Source organism: Hypanus sabinus, chromosome 7, assembly GCF_030144855.1.
Source record: "Hypanus sabinus isolate sHypSab1 chromosome 7, sHypSab1.hap1, whole genome shotgun sequence".
In the NCBI taxonomy this organism is placed as follows: domain Eukaryota; kingdom Metazoa; phylum Chordata; class Chondrichthyes; order Myliobatiformes; family Dasyatidae; genus Hypanus; species Hypanus sabinus.
Genome location: NC_082712.1, coordinates 34,059,403 through 34,079,947, shown reverse-complemented (window position 1 = coordinate 34,079,947; position 20,545 = coordinate 34,059,403). Strand labels below are relative to the sequence as shown.

The 20,545-nt window shown below is 43.2% G+C and overlaps 1 protein-coding gene across 1 annotated transcript in view; it reads right to left on the bottom strand.

Moving 5' to 3' along the window:
• Nucleotides 1–20,238, bottom strand: part of pik3r1 (phosphoinositide-3-kinase, regulatory subunit 1 (alpha)) — a 72,052-nt gene extending 51,814 nt beyond the window's left edge. Inside the window, exons 1-2 of the mRNA XM_059974445.1 lie at nucleotides 20,106–20,238; nucleotides 17,528–18,217 (exon numbers count right to left, since the gene is read on the bottom strand). Coding sequence (XP_059830428.1) covers nucleotides 17,528–17,858 — 331 coding nt within the window. The 5' untranslated portion in view covers nucleotides 17,859–18,217; nucleotides 20,106–20,238. The remainder of the gene's footprint in view (nucleotides 1–17,527; nucleotides 18,218–20,105) is intronic.
• Between the last annotated feature and the right edge of the window lie 307 nt (nucleotides 20,239–20,545).

Sequence of the window (20,545 nt, the reverse complement as noted above, 5' to 3'; positions counted from 1 at the left end):
CACATTGTGAACATTGATTGCATGCAGTTGACTAGATCTGAAGTGTTGCTGCATCTCAAAAGAATGCTGTGAGGTAAAAGGACAGGTGTGACACCTGCTGCAGATGTGTGCAATTCAAAGTACCCTGAAGGGAAGCAGCTGGTAAGAGCAGATCAGAGAGTTGCATAGTGAATTTTCCTTTTGGACTACTGAAAAGGGATGAATGGGACAGGTCCACAACATCTGGTGGGGAAATGTCATTGAAGGCAATGTAAAGTAAGTACAATTTGTAAAATGCAAGGCTGGTGTGGTGAAAATGACCAGAGAACTCTATCATCGATCTGAGGAGAAAATGAAAGCAAAGTCCAAGAAACTGATATTAGATCTTGTTTTTGCAGTTTCCTTCTATACATAGTGTACCCCACCCCTATTACAGAGGAATTGCATTCTTCAAATAAAATGCCTGCATTGCAACTTTCTGTAAGGCAAACCTTTTATCACCCCATTGAATCCCAAATGGAAGTGTCTCTATAGGAAGGATGGTCAATGGTTCAAAAGGTTCATTATCAAAGTACGTATGCAAAATACAACCCAGATTTGTCTTTTCCAAATAACCATAATACAGAAAACTATAGAAGTAATGAAAAAAGACATCAAATCCCCTCCCCCACACGAAAAGAATCAAGAACTCGCAACCCCCCTCCCCCGCACAAAAAGTAACAGATCACCCACACCCCCGGCCCGCCAACTGGCAATAAAGAATGGGTGAGAACACAAATCAGAACTGAAAGATGGCAATATGAACTACAGCCCAATCTATAAATCTCAAAATTTTGTTAACATCTCTGAGAGCACCAGGACCCAGCAGTAACACCCCCACCCTGTGGAAAAACAACACCAACCAGCGGTTCAAACAGTACTGTTCCCCAAGGATATGCAAAATTTGGGCAAGGGAATTCTGACTGCATTGCGAGTGAAAGTAACTATTGTAATGTAACAGAATTGGACTTATCATCTGATAAAAAATGCTGTACAAGTATCAAAGCTGCCTAGTTCAAACAGAACCACTTATGTGTCCTGCTGCAGCCTGCAATCCTCGCCTTAGGTAATCCAATTCCACTTTCTGTACACATTCCATGTTTATATATTTCTCCTCCACTCCCACCCACCACCACAAATACCATAAGTGATTATTTTCATTTCTTTTGAATTTTTTGTAAATCCCATAAAGTGAACTTGCATTAATCAAACTATTCTAATAGCCCAGTAGCGAATGTGATCAAAAACAATACTAGTTTTGCAGAATATAGAAAATTTTCCTCCAGCTCCAATTTGCCTCAACTTTAAAATCAGATTTTGAATTGCACCAACATGCCAAATGAGTGTAATAATTATCATAGTAGCCTTATTGTATAAAATTGCATTATACAAAACACCGGTGTCCATTTTCAGCACTCACTACCATTCTTTGATTTACAAATATTAACTCATTAAATGACGTGCTCATAGGGAGTATTACAATTTAGTTGCTTATGGTAGGACATCTCAATAAATATAATCAAGATTAGACTTAAAAGTCAGTGTCAGACAATTCAACAGTACAACGTGACACTAAGAAATTGCTAAAGGCTATCACACACATGAATATCTGTTAAAGGCGCCAAGAAAGGACAGATGATACAGGTCAATGGCCTTTCAGGGAAAGAACTAAACATTTTTCATCAATCAGGATTCATAAATTCTGTACTCAGAATTTTCAGTCTTCTTGTCCCTCTTTCCCTTGTGATATCAAAGTGATATCAATATTAAGAAAATTGGTGACCATAGTTACAAATGAGATTTACACTCTGGTCAAACAGATTGTTTGATTATGATTGGAGTAGGATTACTAGCCCATTTACAAAATTAATTAAATTCAGATTCACAATTTGCAGGAAGCAAATTTGAACTGACAATCTTGAGCATTTTTTCATCACATCTTAATTCCATGTCCAAGCAGGCTAGAAGTTAAAGTTTTAATATTTGTACATTGAAACAATGAAAGTACAGTATTAAATATGACCTGCCTTTAAATGTTCATTTAAAAGAAAACCAACCCCCAGCTCCCTCCCAGGACAGGAGTTAGCAATTTCTAAGTTTGACTTCAGGATGTGGCTATTCAGACTACATCCCCTTGTAAAAAGCAAAATGGCTTTGATAGTTAAAGTAAGCTCATACAGCAGTTCAGTGGAACATTATCACAAATCATACCTTGATTCTTTATAGGTAGTGTTAATTGAAATAAGTCTACTTTCTTGAACAGTGTAGGTTAAAAGTCAGATCAGAATTTTTGCTAAATAACCTGACAATTGCACAAGTGGAACTCCAAAATAGTACAATTCAGAGAGAAAAAAAATCAGTTTTTAAAACTAATAACTTAGAAGAACAAGTATTTTCAGCTCCCCAATCTTCATAAGCACTTATTTTAAAATTGATTTGCAAATCAAAGAGAGAATCACAATTTCCTGTATTTAAACTTTTAATTGCTGTAACTTGCCAAAGCTTTCTAAAGCATTGGGAAAGCTTTTCAAAAAAAGATTTTAATTGGGCAATATAAACAAGCCAATAATTAGTGACAATTGGCATTTCTGTGCAAGATGCCAATTATTTTTTAAATTGAAATAAACCTGTTCGTGTTAAATAAACCAAGGTGAATACAGAGCACAACACATGAACATTACAGGAAATCCACCAGATTTACTCAGTATAGAAAGCTGAGAAGCACAAAGTTGAATCAAATGAAACTGCAGAAGAAATCACAACATTAACTGATTTATTCAGCAAAGGTACGTGCATTATTGCACCCTAATTCAAAGAGAAACTGCTAGATGTACCCAGCAGAGCAGGCTTAACTTGTGGAAGGAGAATCTGTCATGAGAAGTTCTTTCAAAATTGTGAAGACAAGGGAAAGAGGGACAAGACTGAAAATTCTGAATACAGAATTTATGAATCCTGATTGATGAAAAATGTTTAGTTCTTTCCCTGAAAGGCCACTGACCTGTATCATCTGTCCTTTCTTGGCGTCTATAACAGATATTCATTTTATTCCCTCCATCTTCACCCTTCACTTGAAAATTAAATCTATTTTACAAATGTTTTCAGTTCCAATAGAATGTCAATCTGAAACAAATTCCATCTTCTCTCCACAGAATCTGACAATTTGCTGCACATTTTCAACATCTAATGAATTTTGCTTTAAGAGAGAAACTCCTTTGCAGGACTCCTAACAGTCACATTTCAGCAAATGATTCTCCCAAGTTTTGTCCCAGGATGACATAGGTCAGACAGAAAAACAGATCCAAGTCATTGAAATGTAAAACTCTCAACTACCCCTATGTCTAAAGTGGGGCAGGAATTTTCAATTTAACATTGAGAACCTTGATCCACGTAGCAATGGCGAACAGAAACTCTGCATAAAGAAAAACAGCAAGCCACCTCATAAACAACCCCCTCTATCAGCCACTGCCTGGTTCATCTGTGCAAGATTCTACAGTTCCTACCCAATAGTCCACAAAATTTGAGTAGAATCATCCATCTTTGACTGAGGGTTGTACATACGCATTTTTTTTAAATAGAGCATGATAACATGTACACAAAATGCCTTATAAAAGGCAAGTGCTGACAGTGACCCAGTAAAAATTATTAAATTAACAAAAAATCGTGTTATCAAATAAGGAGAGTCAGAAGAACACTAGCAGTTAGCAACAACTCCATGCTTGGTTGATGCTCCGAATTACAGCAGTGCTGAACATTCACTAATTGGAAGCCCAATTACCAACAATCTTGTAGTACAAAATGTTTCTGTACATAATATAGGTGCTTATGACGTTAAGTATAAAAAAATTCTAGTTGTCACTCAACACCACATTATTATATATTAAGGATCTTGCTTTTAAGAGCTTATATGTAAAGAAATTTCAAGATGCAAATCCTCTGCTAGGGAGCTGCCCTCCTACTAACATAACCCATCCCCTCTACTTTGATTAAAGGGTAGGTGATTTTCACTTAATGAATTTGCTGCCTCAACACAAACAATGCCAAGGAGTTTGCCACAAGGAACCTTTACTTTTGCGTACAGCTGGAAGTGCAAAACAAATTTCATCTTCTTGCCCTGTTGTAACAATGTTAACACTCCCTATCATGTTTATTTTAGACTCAGAACATTAGACTCAGCATTTAAAGAGATTCCATAATAATCACTCAAGGCCTCTAAAAATGTATTCAAGAAACCAAAATAATATGCTACAAGATTAAAGTTGAAATGATTTTGGTTATTCAATTGAAATTCAGTCTTCTCAGAATATTTGTAATAAGAGAATTAATTTCTTAGTTTCTAAAGAACAGCAAGAACAACAATCATAGAGGTATGAAGTGAGAAGAAACAAGTCTTATTTTAGTCAAATTATTCAAATATTCAAGTCAAGTTATTAAGTCTTAAAGTAGTCTATTAGGCAGCATCTCTATTTTCCCAATGCAACATCCAACTGTTTCCAAAACAATTCGACGAGTATCTAGCAATGAAAACATCCTGATTCAGGATTTCAGTGTAAATATACCTACAGATAAGACGACAGCTGGAGATCTAACAAAATGCAAAGTCTATAACATTAATAAATATTTACAGAATGCCTTTAAAAGGAACAAAACATTGATTGTGCTCATAAATATTTACAGAATGCCTTTAAAAGGAACAAAACATTGATTGTGCTCTTCTGACATTCTTTGTAAACAAAAGTAATAGCAAGACATTAGAACAGATGATCCAAATATTGAAATACAAGTTTTTCTTTAAAAAAATTAAAATCCGTGCGGGGAAAAAGGTGGAAATACTTCAGGAGGCAACTCATGAGCAGTGTGCCCAACAGCCAAACATGTCTATAAACGAAGGGAATAAGTTCAGGAATGACTGAACTGAACCCAACCCTCTCAGAATGTCATCTCTCTCCACAAGTGTGCCTGGCCTGTTAAGTATTTTCAGCACTTCTGATCTGATTCCTCCTAGGAACGTTAAGGGGATTATTCATTTAGAGGAAAGAACACGTTGAGATTCGTAAACAAGTTAGAGACTTTGAAAATTGCCGCCTATTTAAACAATGCCCCTATGCAATTCAGCAGCCACCAAGGAGATGGATGAATAGGATTTGATGAGTGGCAAGATACAAGCAACGGATTTTCTATACACCTCAATTTTTTAAAGCATGATGGAAGACAGCCAAGAGTGAAATTATTAAGCCTAGAGTTAACAAACATGGATTCAGATGGGCCAAGGCAGGGAATAATGTTACAGAGGGAAAACACGGTTGACTTGTGGACTAGAGGAACAGGCAGGGAATATTTCGAAGGACATGCTCATGCATTTTGAAGAGAAAGGAACATGAGCTCAATTCAAGTATTCAGGAAGAGGGAAACATACATACACATGGGCTCCAGCCCTATCTGAGACCTCCCATCCCATCCTGATATTACATCAACATCTTGTGGTCACATAGCCCCCATGAGGTGCTGTCACCTCAACCATTTGTGAAGCAGAGGGATCTACACATTAGAATAGGATAGCTTGGAACCCAAAACCCCAGACCACCTCAGGGATCTTTAAGAAACACTTGAAATGCAGTTAAGATTAAATTTGAATTTCATATTTAAAATTACATTTAACATGCAAATCAGTTAAACCATTACTATTAATCAAATGTGAAAAAATGCACCATTCATCTTTATCAAGATTTACACATATGTGACTACACTACATAAACTAAATTTTGGGCAGGTGGAGATTGTCACCTGTGGTTGGCAGCTCATCTAGAAAGAAAACTCTGATCTCAAACCTCTGCTGCCATGTGGCTATAATGACTCATGGAGAAGGCTTTGGGAGTACACCTCAAGGAAAAATCTGAAGCTAAGGCAGGGGTATGTTGAGTTCAACACTGACTGGCAGCTCCTGTGATGTGACTGATACCAAACTGTATCGATTTATTAGCTGCGTAAACTGGGGGTGGGGGGGTGGGGCTGCTACTTGGCTTGCTCTCTATATTGTACTGTCCTGGCTTGAGTACCATGCAGACAGATGGGATCTGGGATGCAACATCTATGGTTAACCCTGACCTCATGGAAATGAGCTAGCAATGGCTGGTGCAGTTTCCAGCTCCATGACTCTGTACAAAATAAGGTACTGTGGCGACCCATTTCCTGGCGCATCCGAACCGACTCACAATTAGATAGCCTACGGGGGTTTGCGAGCACAGAGCTTTGGAGCCTCTGCGCCATGGGGGGCCGGTTGGGGGAGGCTTAAAAGTGAGGCTGAAGTTTTCGAATAAAGTTTTTTCCTTCAACTGCAGTTACCGACTCCGTGTTGTAATTTTAGCGCTGCGTGTAGCACACCGCTACAATTGGTGACCCCGACGGTCCAAACGATTTTTGGACCAGAAATGACCGACGCCGCCTCTGTTCATGTGGTTTCGTTGAAACTGCCGGGTTTCTGGACACAGCGCCCGGACCTATGGTTCCAGCAAGCCGAAGCCCAATTCCACGTTCGCCAGATCACCTCAGAAGACACCCGCTACTACTATGTGGTGAGCTCCCTCGACCAGGACACAGCGGCCCAGGTCGCGGAGTTCGTACAGTCGCCCCCGGCAGACGGCAAGTACACGGAATTCAAAGCCCTGCGCCTCAGGACTTTCGGACTCTCATGGCGCGAGCGGGCTGCCCGTTTACTGCACCTGGATGGCTTGGGCGACAGACCTCCATCGGCTTTAATGAATGAGATGTTGTCTCTGGCCGACGGACACACATGCCTCATGTTTGAGCAGGCATTCCTGGAGCAGCTGCCCGAGGACATACGCCTGCTGCTATCCGACGCGGATTTCAGTGACCCCCGGAAGGTGGCAGCCAGGGCGGACTTGCTGTGGAACGCCAAAAAGGTGAGCGGGGCGTCCATCGCACGGATCTCCCAGCCACGCTCCCGGCAGCAAAGCAGTCCAGGCCCGGCCGCAGAGCCTGCCAACCCCCGGCCCAATGAACACTGGTGCTTCTACCACCAGCGGTGGGGCGCAGAAGCCCGCCGTTGTCGCCCGCCCTGCAAGTTCTTGGGAAACGCCAGGGCCAGCCGCCGCTGATGGCTACGGCGGCTGGCCATCGGGATAGCCTCCTGTATGTGTGGGATAGAAGGTCGGGACGCCGGTTTTTGGTCGATACTGGGGCTGAGATCAGCGTTTTACCTCCGACGAGTTACGACACCCGCAGCAGGACACCGGGTCCCCCCCTGTGGGCCGTGAATGGCAGCACAGTAAGGACCTATGGCACCCGTCAGGTGCAGCTACAGTTCGGCTCCAGCCAGTTCACGTGGGATTTCACACTGGCCGCCGTAGCCCAACCGCTTCTGGGTGCGGATTTTTTGCGGGCTCACAGCCTACTGGTCGACCTGCCCAGGAAGAGACTGGTACACGCCGAGACCTTTCAGACGTTCTCCCTGGGTGCAGCCCAGTTGCCAGCCCCTCACCTCGGCTCCATCACGCTGTCCGACAACGACTTCACTAGGGTCCTGGCGGAGTTCCCATCGGTTCTGGCACCGCAGTTCACAGCGGCCATGCCCAGGCACAGCGTACAGCACCACATCCCGACCCAGGGACCACCCCTCCACGCCCGTGCTCGGCGGCTTCCCCCGGACAAGCTCCGACTGGCGAAGAAGTTCCAGAGGATGGAGGAATTGGGGATCATCCGGCGGTCAAACAGCCCATGGGCTTCCCCCCTGCACATGGTGCCCAAAGCGACGGGGGGCTGGAGACCGTGCGGCGACTACCGCAGGCTGAACGAGGCTACCACACCGGACCGCTACCCTGTGCCGCACATTCAGGACTTTGCAGAAAACCTGCACGGCGCACGGATCTTCTCCAAGGTAGACCTCGTCCGAGGGTACCATCAAATCCCGATGCATCCTGACGACGTCCCCAAAACGGCTCTCATCACCCCTTTCGGCCTTTTCGAGTTCCTCCGCATGCCGTTCAGCCTGAAGAATGCCGCACAGACGTTCCAGCGGTTAATGGACGCAGTGGGACGGGACCTGGACTTCGCGTTCATCTATTTGGATGACATCCTCATAGCCAGCAGCAGTCGTCAGGAGCATCTGTCCCACCTCCGTCAACTCTGTGCCCGACTGAGTGAGTACGGTCTTACAATCAACCCCGCCAAATGCCAGTTCGGACTCGATACCATTGACTTCCTGGGCCACAGGATTACTAAAGACAGGGCAACCCCTCTGCCCGCTAAGGTAGATGCGGTCCGCCTCTTTCCCCGACCCACCACGATCAAAGGCCTTCAGGAATTCGTAGGTATGGTCAATTTCTACCGCCGCTTCCTCCCTTCAGCTGCCCGGATCATGCGCCCCCTGTTCGCCCTGATGTCGAGTCCGAGCAAGGACATTACCTGGGACGAGGAGTCCGCCGCCGCTTTCGTTCAAACGAAGGAAGCTTTGGCGGACGCCGCAATGCTAGTACATCCCAGAATGGACGCCCCTACCGCCCTCACAGTGGACGCATCAAACACGGCAGTCGGTGGGGTGCTGGAGCAATTCATCGCAGGTCGCTGGCAACCCCTGGCGTTTTTCAGCAAACACCTGCGACCACCCGAGCTTAAGTACAGTGCTTTCGACCGGGAACTGTTGGCGCTCTACCTGGCAATCCGGCATTTCAGGTACTTCCTCAAAGGTCGGCCCTTCACCGCGTTCACGGACCACAAACCGCTTACCTTTGCGTTTACGAAAGCATCCGACCCCTGGTCGTCCCGCCAGCAACGCCACCTGTCCTACATCTCTGAATACACGACGGATGTCCGGCACGTCTCGGGTAAGGACAATGTCGTGGCGGATGTGCTCTCTCGCCCTACTGTTCATGCCCTTTCCCAAGGGGTAGACTTTGAGGCACTGGCAGAGGCGCAGCAGGCGGATGAGGAGATTCCGAGTTACAGAACCGCAGTCTCCGGTTTGCAGCTCCAGGACCTCCCCGTAGGCCCAAGTGAGAGGACCCTACTCTGTGACGTCGCCACCAGCCAGCCCCGTCCAGTCGTCCCGACAGCATGGCAGCGCCGCGTTTTCGACTCCATTCATAACTTGGCGCATCCCTCCATCCGGACAACTGTCCGGATGGTTTCCAGCAGGTTCGTTTGGCACGGACTCCGCAAACAGGTCAGTGAATGGGCCAAAACGTGCATGCACTGCCAGACAGCCGAGGTGCAGCGGCATACCAAAGCCCCACCGCAGCAGTTCCATCCCACCCACCGGCGTTTCGACCACATTCATGTGGATATCGTGGGCCCCCTGTCAGTGTCGCGTGGAGCGCGGCACCTCCTGACTATCGTGGACCGGTTCACAAGATGGGCAGAGGCGGTCCCGCTCACCGACACCACCTCCGAATCTTGCGCCCGAGCCCTGATCGCCACCTGGATATCTCGCTTTGGTGTACCAGCCCACATTACCTCCGACAGAGGCGCCCAGTTCACCTCCAGCCTGTGGTCAGCTATGGCCAGCCTTTTGGGGACTCAGCTGCACCACACAACTGCCTACCACCCACAGTCGAAAGGGCTAGTGGAGCGTTTCCACCGTCACCTGAAGTCGGCCCTCATGGCCCGCCTGCGAGGAGCCAACTGGGCGGACGAGCTTCCCTGGGTCCTACTCGGCATCCGCACAGTGCCCAAGGACGACCTGCACGCCTCGTCGGCTGAGTTGGTATACGGCGCGCCCCTGGTCGTCCCCGGGGAGTTCCTACCAGCCCCAAGGGGGCAAGAGGAAGAACCCGCAGCAGTCCTGGGCAGACTACGCGAGAAGCTCGGTAACCTGGCTCCCATACCCACTTCACAGCACGGGCGGCACCCGACCTGCGTACCCAAAGACCTACAGAACTGTAAGTTTGTGTTTGTACGAAGGGGCGGGCATCGGCCGCTGCTGCAGCGGCCATACGAGGAGCCGTTTATGGTGCTCCGGAACAACAGGTCCACGTTTGTGCTGGACGTTGGGGGGAAAGAGGAGGTTTTCACGGTGGACCGCCTCAAACCGGCCCATGTGGACCCGGCGCCTCGGCGCAGAGGCCGACCTCCCAAGCAGGTTCTGGCCCAGACTGTGGACATTGGGGGGTGTATCGCCGGTTCTGGGGGGGGGGTTATGTGGCGACCCATTTCCTGGCGTATCCGAACCGACTCACAATTAGATAGCCTACGGGGGTTTGCGAGCACAGAGCTTTGGAGCCTCTGCGCCATGGGGGGCCGGTTGGGGGAGGCTTAAAAGTGAGGCTGAAGTTTTCGAATAAAGTTTTTTCCTTCGACTGCAGTTACCGACTCCGTGTCGTAATTTTAGCGCTGCGTGTAGCACACCGCTACAGTACCACCCTAACCGGCAAATGCAATTTGTTAAAGGCTTACAGTGCTTTGCATATTACAAACAGGGCATGAGAGTACAAAGTTTAAATCTTACAATGTAATGAAGTCCAGATAGCACTGAGAACAGTTTAGGTACCTCACTAAATGTACAGCTTCTACATTATTGACACTTAAAACATCTGATCACCAGGACACCAACTAAAGAGATCATAGAAGATCAAGATTTAAATGAAATCTCATCATGCACAACCCAAAGCTTAACCAACCACGCCCCACATATGCAAATGCTTTTAAAGGACAAGGTTTATTATACATTTTGTTAGATGAGGAAATCAATGCAGAGTCACTGCAGGACTGAGGAGAAACTCAAAAACAAATGCCTTTACACTAAGTTAAAAGAAAATGGAACATTTTGTCGCAGTACTGTGGATTAAATAGCTAGTTTTGTTACTGAATAGGACTAAAACTGGAGAAAGATGTACAAATCCATGCAAGCTCAAGAGCATCTAAATCTTGAAGAACATGCAAGAGACTGGTCAAAAATATTTCATTGCCAATATGTGGAGATAAAGAAACTTAAGAGTACAAAACATAGCCCAAGAGGACACATTAAAAAAAAGAGAAAAATTGTTTCTACCATTGATCAATAAGCAGAGACTGCAATTTCAAAATAATTGCCAAGAATAAAGGACAGGAAGGAATCTGTTTCTAGTGGATTAAGATGGCAATCTTGAGAGGTAGAGGGAAGTAGCCAGGCCTCTTATCTTTTAACCTTTTTAAAAAAAAGATTAAATAGATGCACATGTTATATTAAAAGATTCTTTTGTGATGAAGGCTTGAATTTTAAATGGGCAACAGACCTGGTGGCTTGGAATTTAAGAAATACTAATTAGTGTTGCAGTGTTGATCGCAACTTCACTTCTGATTTTAACAACTGCTTGTGTTTTGTTCTAAATCAATATGGCATAGGTTGAAAGCTTGTCAGCATTTGACAGTACACAAGTTTTTAATGTAAAAAACATTCCTCGTCTATAATCTTATATCTTATAATCTTATATCTTATTATCTTTATAATGAGTGTGTAAAATTTGTGCTGAGAACTGAAGTGGCAGGATGGAGAGGGCCTGTCAAAGGATGGAAATTTGACATTGTCCTGTTGCAGTGGTACACATTGTTTAAGTGGAAAGGGACAGGTTTACAATCCAAACCACTTCCAAAGGCCACTTATAGAAACCACATTTTATTTTTTGAAGCCATTCAGAAAACTACACTAAGCTTCCCTTATAAAACATCAGCTAACTGTTCACACCTTCCTTTCAGAAAGCCAACAATTCCCACTGCCCTGTATCAGGAAGCTGAATGCATTTCCTCCCTCTGCATCCTTCCTGTGCTAACAATTCATATACAAGTGCCCATCTCTAACGAAGTAACAACTAGGAGGGAAGTGGTGGTAGGATAGTAATTCAAATGAATCTTAGTACCCATTATGCCTGTACCAGATTTTCAAAAAGTGCTCCAAAATACTTTGAAGTGAAAGACTTACTTGCCAGTACCAATTTTAAACTCAGTTTTATTGTCATTCAACTGTATACACGTATACTGCCAAATGAAACTATGTTCCTCTGGAACAAGATGCACAACAGTACATATAGTTCACACATATAAACACAAAGCAATATTACCACAAATAATAAGGTGCATATACAATACAAATTAAAAGGCAACCAGTGTAACACTGCTGGTATGTGACACCTCATATGTGATGAAACTATTGTGAGATTGTCTTATGGCCTGGGGGAAGAGGTTTCCCCATCCAAACAGTTCTGCATTTACCATAGACGCGTATTTAAAGCAGTATGCAGACTTGGATGTGAATTTGGGTCTACAGGGTGAGGCGGAACTTAATGGCCTCATTAGGTGGAGCCCAAGTTGCACAGTGAGATAAGAGGTCCTATTTCAGGTCCTGCAGCCACAGCCTCTATAACACTCCTCCTATTACTTTGTGCCTTTGCTAGATGAAACCACAGGTCACTCTTTAATGCAACTGGAGATTCCTGGAAAGCATTGTCTGACTACAGTAGCCAGACATGACAGATACAGATCTTGCAGGGACAACAAATTGAAGTGGGCAAGACGGTACCACTCTGCAGAGCAGAAGTTTTCCACTATGAACATCAAGATCAGCAGAGAAATTAGAAAGCAATCTGGAAGGGCTGGAACTCCAAAATTTAGAAGGTTCACATTATTGAGCAGTGACTTGCAGCCAAGATTCTGAAATCTAACATTTCATCTTTAAGCAGTATTCCCTCTAAGCTGTGCAGGTGCACAATTGTGCAGTAACTGAAATATTCCTGTGCATGTAGCCTCTGTTGTCATGCAGCTGGAATTTTCTTATATTATTTTAATTTAAAGTGCTTCACAGTTTTCAGGCCATGCAAACATTTCCTGCTTAGGCAATGGTTGGCCCACACAACTGTAAAAAAGTGAATGTTGCTTATAAGTCATAAATATACACTCTATGGAGCAAGAAATAACATGCCAGTGATCCATATGACCTTGATGTCTACCTACATTAATCCTATTTGCCTACTGTGTAAAAAGGCAGATACATTTAATTGTCCTCCAATACTCTGGCAGCTCATACTTCCAACTATGAAAAACATACCTCTCAGGTCTCCTTTAAATCTCTTCTCTCTCACCTTAAATCCATGCCCTCTACTATGTCCTTGCAAAAAGAAAAGTGGTCTATTCTATCTATGCCTCTCAATTTTATAAACCTCAGGTCATCACAGCCTCCTACCTTCCAGTGAGAATAAAGCCAGCCTATCCAATCTCTCCTTGTAACCACAATGCTCCATTTCAGGCAACTTCCTGGTTAATCTATTTTGTACTTTCTCAATTGTTACCACGTCCTTCCTGTAGTTGTGACCAGAACTGTACACAATACTCCAAATACAATTTAAACCAATGTTTTACACAGCTGCAACATGACATTTTAACTCTCATACTTAATGCCCAAGCTTATGTAGGTAAGCATACCAGAAGGTTTAATAATTAAGGCAGGGTATTATGGTATAGATACAGAAATAACACTCCACTGATGGCTGTCATTACAATTGAAAACTTCAAGCCATTTATGAACAAAAGTCAGCCATTGGTCTCCATAAAGTATTTTCAAAAACTTAATCAAACCTATAGAGCCTTGCCTCTGTATATAACTTACCACACACTGAAGAAAGCCAAACCAAATCTAACCCATAGGTACCTTAAGTGGATCCACTCTTTTCAAAGTAGCAACCAAGGCTGCATTAAGATATATTTCCAGCATTTTGTATACATTCACTTATAGCCTAGCTAACCAAATAGTATTTTTGGAAAAAGTTATATTCCAGTTAAGATCCAATGCTGTGGTTAAAACCAGGCCCCAAGTATACAATTTTCAAGCACGTTTTCAGTTCTTTGTTGTAATTCCAATTTTAGCACAACAGACTGGCATTATTTGTTGAAGATGTATAATTTGAAAGGAAAGAGGTTTCTTACAAACTAGGAATCAACTTTTCACCTTCTCCGAAGCCTGCAGAACTTTGTAACTCAGTCCTCATTCTTCCAGTTGCAAAAGAAATTGCAATTGATAAGAGGTAAGTGTTCCAGATGAATGAATTTATATTATAAATACCAGGAGTTTAAAAGAATACATGGGGGAATGGTTAAGTAATGACTTCACTTAGGACATCTCACTTATTACAAAAATCTTCCCTAATGCCATTTTGGCAGAACTAATTGGCACCAAATTGCATCACAATCTCAGATCAAACAGACTGAAGAACCAAACTGCCAAACTGAGTGACTGTTCTTTACATCAAGATTCCATTTGTGACATCAAGGTGCCCTGGTAACATTATCACTGGGCATCAAATGGGGAAAAAACTAACCAATGGTCAAACCCCAAAATGAAGATAGTTGTGGCTGGGGGTCAATCTTCCCAGCCCAGCATACTACTTCAAGTTCTTCAGGATAGTATACCTGACCTAAATATCTTCAGCTGCTTCAATGACCTTCATTCCTTCAAAAGTAGTGGGGATATTCAATGATGTTTGCACAGTTAATTCCATTTGCAACCCATCAAAAATGAAGCTGTCTATGCTTCATTTAGGCATGGGCAGGCAAGTAATGATTGTGCTACAAAAACAGAAATCACCACCTCTAAAAATTGTGTTTGTTGTTCAATGGCAATACCATCACCAAATCCCCAACCTTCACCATGGGGTTGGTGGGGAGAAGAGGAAAGAAACTGGAGTAAGGAAATCACAACTAACCAGAACCTCAAACAGATGAGAGGAAAAAAAAATCTGTGGCTAGGTGGGCAACCAGGAAGCTGCATACCCTGAGGGAGTGACTAACTCCAGGACATGAAAAATCCTTTCCACCATCCAGAATGTCCAAGTCTGGACTGAGTTGCTCCAACAACTCTTATGAAATTTGTCACCTCCCAGATCAAACCGGACTGCTTGATTAGTACTAGATTGATAATATGATTCCCTCTGCTACACTGTGGCTACAGTACCCATCATCTACAACATCCTCTGCATGTACTTGTCCAAACTACACCAACAGCACCTCCAAAACCTATAGCCTCTAGCCTCACTTTGAAGGACAAGATCTCAAAATATATGGAAACATTTCCCTTTAGTTAAACACCATTGCAATTGCTGTCCCTTCACTGTTGGGTCCAGACTGCAGAATTCTCAAACAGTGTGCAGTGATTCAAGTTGGTGGCTCACGACCACCGTCAGTCAGGAAATTATAGATGGTAAAAGGCCCAAAATTTCTCAAGGTTGACTTAGCTTGGTAATAAGAGGAAAAGGGTAGCAATGGAAGGTTATTTTTTTGATTGAAAGTCTCTGATTAGAGGTATACAAGGAATTACACTGGGACACATAACATGTATAAAATACATTAATTACATGGAAGTGAAGGTAGGAGGTATAACTACGCTAGAAGTCTGCTTATTTTGCTCATAATTTGTAAATCTAAGTTTACATCAACTTATCTTGCCCTCGTAATGTACTGCGTGCATCTGCAAAAAGCTTGTTTTCATGGCATTTATACACTGTATGTATAAGTATGACAACAATAATGAACTTGAAACTAAACTAAAGATTGCAGATGTTGGAATATGGAGCAACACAAGACAGAGGAACTGAGCACGTTGGGCAACACCAATGGAGGAAAACAGACAGTGTTCTGGACTGAGACTCATCAGGATCATCTTCCCTCTATCTTTCAGTCCAAATGAAAGGTCCCAAAATGTCAGCTGTCCATTTAGATGCTGTCTGACTGATCCAGTCCCTTTAGCAATTCCTGTGTTGAAACTGGAATATTTTGCTGTAACACGATTATGGCGTAGTAGATAACAAAGAGGATTGCCCTAGGCTACAGTGTTATATTAGTCAGCTGGACTGATAACAGACAGAATTTAATCCCAGCAAGTATGAAGAGATGTACTTTGTAATCTAAAGTAGAAATAATTGGGGCCTAGAATGTATTGACAAAGAGGGACTTGGGGGGGGGGGGGGGTACAAATCCATAGACCCCTGAAACTGGCTATACAAGTAGACAGGCAGTGAAGGTGGCTCAACTTCATTAAACATTAGTTATGCCAAATCTGGAGTTGTATATGCAGTTCTGGTTGCCACATTATAGGAAGGATGCAAGCACACTGTACAGGGTGCAGGAAACATTCACCAGGATGCCGTCTAGATTGGAGCATTTCAGTTTTACGAACAGAATGGGTAGAGAGGATTTATTTTCTCTGCAGCAGAGAAGACTGAGAGGTCATTACATAAAAGTATATAAAATTGAGGCTGGTAGATAGGGCTGGACGATCAGAATCTATTTTCTCTTCTCCAATCTTCCCCCACAAAGTGGGGGTGTCTAGGACAGTAAAGATGCAAGGCAGGGTGTAGGTGGTTTAGTGGGCTGAAGCCATCATATTCACCAATGGAATCTACAAGGATTCCTGTAGGATGCATAAACAAGACTAGAAATTTAACCTACCAGTGGTACATTCTATCAATTACACAAGAATAACACTGCGTGACTGAGATCAAAAGCATAACACACTAAGTTAATCAATGGAGGTTCTCTATTTTGTGAGAAATGTAGGAAAAGTAGCAGCATTTTTACCATTCTTTGAGTCTGAAAGAATGAAAATTTGCTCAGTAACATTTTTAATTTCTCTCAGACTTTTGCTATTTCCTCCTTTCCTCAACTCTGCACGTGTGAGTGAGTGATACTGTCCTCAGCCAACTAATACAAGGCAGGGAGTGCAACTCATTGGTCTCAAAGGGCAGACTGAACAATATAACTGTTCTTATTCTCAACAAGCTGTTAAAGCTAAATTCATACCCTCAAGATTTACAGGACTTTAACAGGTTTTAAAAATGTCACCTAACATTGTACATATAAATTACATGAGTTGGCCATTTCAATCTGACTATTCGCCATGATTCATCAAGAACATGTCCATCTTCCTGAAACCCCATGATTCCTTATCTACCAACTTGTTTTAAATGAGACAGCCTTTACAAAACCCCAAAGTAGAAGATTCAAAGCATTGGCCATTCTTTGCAATCCCAATAGTTTATCTCTTAATTTGAAATAGAGGCCTCTGGTTCCAGACTTCTCAACCAGAGGGAACATCCTTAGCATTTGTCAAATGTTGTAAGACTGTTGTTAGTTCCAATTACTTACTGTCTGCTGGTATTCAACTAATTCTACCCCAGCAGAATTTAAAACCTTCAGATGAGAGACAAACTAAATTTATGCAGGCATTTTCCCCAATCAGTTAACAGACTCAAAAAGTCATTTTCATGAACCTACAGATTAATGTGTAAATATCCTGTTAAAAAGCAGAAGCAAGCCAGATTTTTAAATTTAGCCAACAGAATTTGTTATTGCTTCTTCAACTTTCCATTATATTAGGCACAAATTAATCTGTGGAAATATTCTTTTTCTAAAACTATGTGCCTTACTACTATATGCATTACTGTATCACTGGAGTTTGGATACAAGCTCCAACCCCTCAACCCACACCAATCCTTCCCAGATTGTATCTTGTATCCCAAGTATTACTGAAAAGACTGACCTTGTTGCTCAGCATCTTCCGGTCTTGATGGATTTGGAGCCACAGGCAACGGCCTGGGAGGACGTGGCTTGGGTGTCGGCGGAGAAATTTTCCTGCGACCATAAAACTCTACATAGGTTCCTGGAAAGTCACCCCTTTCTTGCGTGGTTTCATTTATGCCCGTGAGCCAGCCAATCTCCTCTGGTCTTGTCTCATCTCCCTCGCTGAAACCCAGGGCTAACAGAGTACTTTTGGTGACAATCAGGATATCACCAGTATGCAAATCAATGTCTTCTTCACGCTCTTTTTTGTATTCGTACAAAGCTCTATACTGATAGCCATCAGCACTCATTTTCTCTCTTGTTATTAATGCAAAACATGCAAGATGTTTTGCCCTTTATGTAGACATCAGGAGATGAAATTCAAAAAGTACGGATGTTCTTCAAGTGAAAATGGATTCTCCAAATGAAGTATTTATTAATAGTTGCTTGCTTAATCAAAAGTCCCTGAAACTACTCTTAGCATTTCCGAAGATTAGTAATGCTGTTCTTCAAAAGAAATGCTACTACTTAGTACTACTCAATGGCATCAGCAGATCCTTTAAAGATTCCTGAGGTGAATTATTCAAAGTATCTTTTAATGCTCCATCCACTATATCCCGAAAACATCAATTTGCATCCACTGATAATTGACTTTCTGACTGGCTATAACCTAAAAGGAAAGACGAATGTTTTGTTAATAGAAGTTAATATAACGCTTCTTAAACAAGGATTAAATGATAACAGCCCACTCATAAATTCATATAAAGTTAGCTGATCCAAATGAAGAATTGAATATTATGCATTTGAATATGGTCCAGAAAATGCAGAACTAATTTACAACCGAGTTTAATATAAGATCGAACTTTATATTAATAGCTTGAGGTTGGTCAGTTATTAAAAGGGGAACAAATTGCCAGAGCTATATTGGCACTGAAGTAAGGAACCATCTGTAGCATTACAAAATTACATGATAGCGGCTTCATATCACTACCAAATTTGAAGTAATGCTAATTTTTGAGACATTTTGTGAATCCCTTGGTGTAATACTTGACCCCAAAGCCAAGTTTAACATGGGGTATTATTCCAACTGCAACACCTAACATACCAGACAGAAATTTGATGCTACCTACATAAAAACATTAAAAAACACAAAGCCAGTGTCAGTAGTTTTGATCATCCATGCAAACAAGGAACAAAGAACAAGATCAGTGTGGAAAAAAAGCTCAATCGTGACAGTTCATCAGTTAAACTGAAGATAAAGGCAATCCAATAAATTTCTGCACAAAATTACCACGACAAAATCTAAAACTCTGAAAAGCTTTAGACAGCCAATCATTTATCAAACTATCGACTTCGTTTACAATTAGTTCATGCTGAGTAAACATGCAACAAATAATGTATAAACAATATCTTGAATAGCAATTTTTCCACTATGAAGTCCTTAAGTAGAAAAAGAAAATTAAGAAATACACAGCAGTTAAGTCAGTATCCATGGAGACAGGAACGGAATTGTCATCTGACGATTACCAGTATAGTTATTTTATTTCAGATTTCCGACATCTGCAGTTTGTTTCTGCTTTGAAGAAAAGTGCAAACTGGAAATGGGAGTCTCCCTGGGCATTGTACCATGTGGATCTGATTACTCAAACGAACCTCAAAAGTTCAATGCACTGTACCTTTTGGGAGCATAAAAAGTATATTTGAGACGTGTGGATGAGGACGTTAAAAAGTTGGGCACGACTTGCTTGCTCAAATCTAGTTTTAAAGCGATTTATTTCTTTTTGTCAGATTGGCGTACGGGACAAGCAAACAGCATTGGAGATCAATTATAACTGTAGCTGCAACAGTGAGAGCTATTAAGCTTCTAAAAACTTGCAAAACGCATTTGTGTATTCCAAACACAATACTGCGAAAAAAACCACCAAATCGGTTTATAATGTACTGCATCTCACAGAAAGATAAGTTGCTTAAAGAAAGGCTATCAGCGGCCTTACGGTCAACTGCATACAGTAAGCCGAGGCTCCGCATAACAATCCATATGGACCGTATTAATGTAGATACGTGGTTGGCGTAAGCTTGCAGAATGGGGTATTAGTTTATTTCATTGTAACTATTTTTTAAAATCAAATTAAGAACGATTTTTACTGATGTAAAGACTGTTTATAAGCAATCTTGGAGAAAAGTTCAATAAAATAATAGTTTATTAACAGGATAACTAGATTATTTATTAAGATTACTGAACGGGCACGATTAAAATACTCAACCCGCTTTGCATTTCCCGAAATAGGGAACGTGGGCGGTTCCCCCACCACCACCACCCGCGAAGTTGCCCCTTTCGCCTCCGCAGAAGCAGATCGTTAACCTTTTTCCTACGGGGCCTTCCCGCCTCCACCCTCGGCCACCCCCTGAACTGGGACTCCCGGAGGTAGAGTCCCCCTTCCGTCCGGGGAAGCCGGGCCGTGTCGCTCGGCGGCGGCGGCGGCGGCGGCAGCAGCCCCGCTCCCGTAAACTGCCCCCTTCAGCGCCCGTGTTTGGCCGGGGTCGAGGTGCCCGCTTACCTGGTGTACGGGGGTAGAAGGGCCTCCCGGACCGGCCAGCCGACCACTGCCGTCACCCAGCCGCCTCGCTCGCCAGTCCGCGCGGCTCCTCCCCGACGCGCGAGTATTGTTCCCGTCGACACGCCCCTTCCGCTTTCCCCCACGCCCATTGGACGGCTCCGCTCACGATAGGCGCTCCCCGCTTGCCAATCACTGTCAGCTCGGGCGGCCGGCTACTCGGCGCTGGCTCCGCCGGCTTTCAAGGAAGCCAGAAGCCTGAACCGGTGGTTCATTGCGCTGCATTCCTAAAACTGTAGATCCTCACGCCAATCCCTTCTTACTGGCGGAGTCGCCTCTTTGCAGTTATAGCACTCGCGGTGGAGAGCTCCCAGCCCTTTGGTGTTGCTCCTTACCAAACACGTTGACGGTAATATCTTTATCGTCTCGCAACACCCAAAACT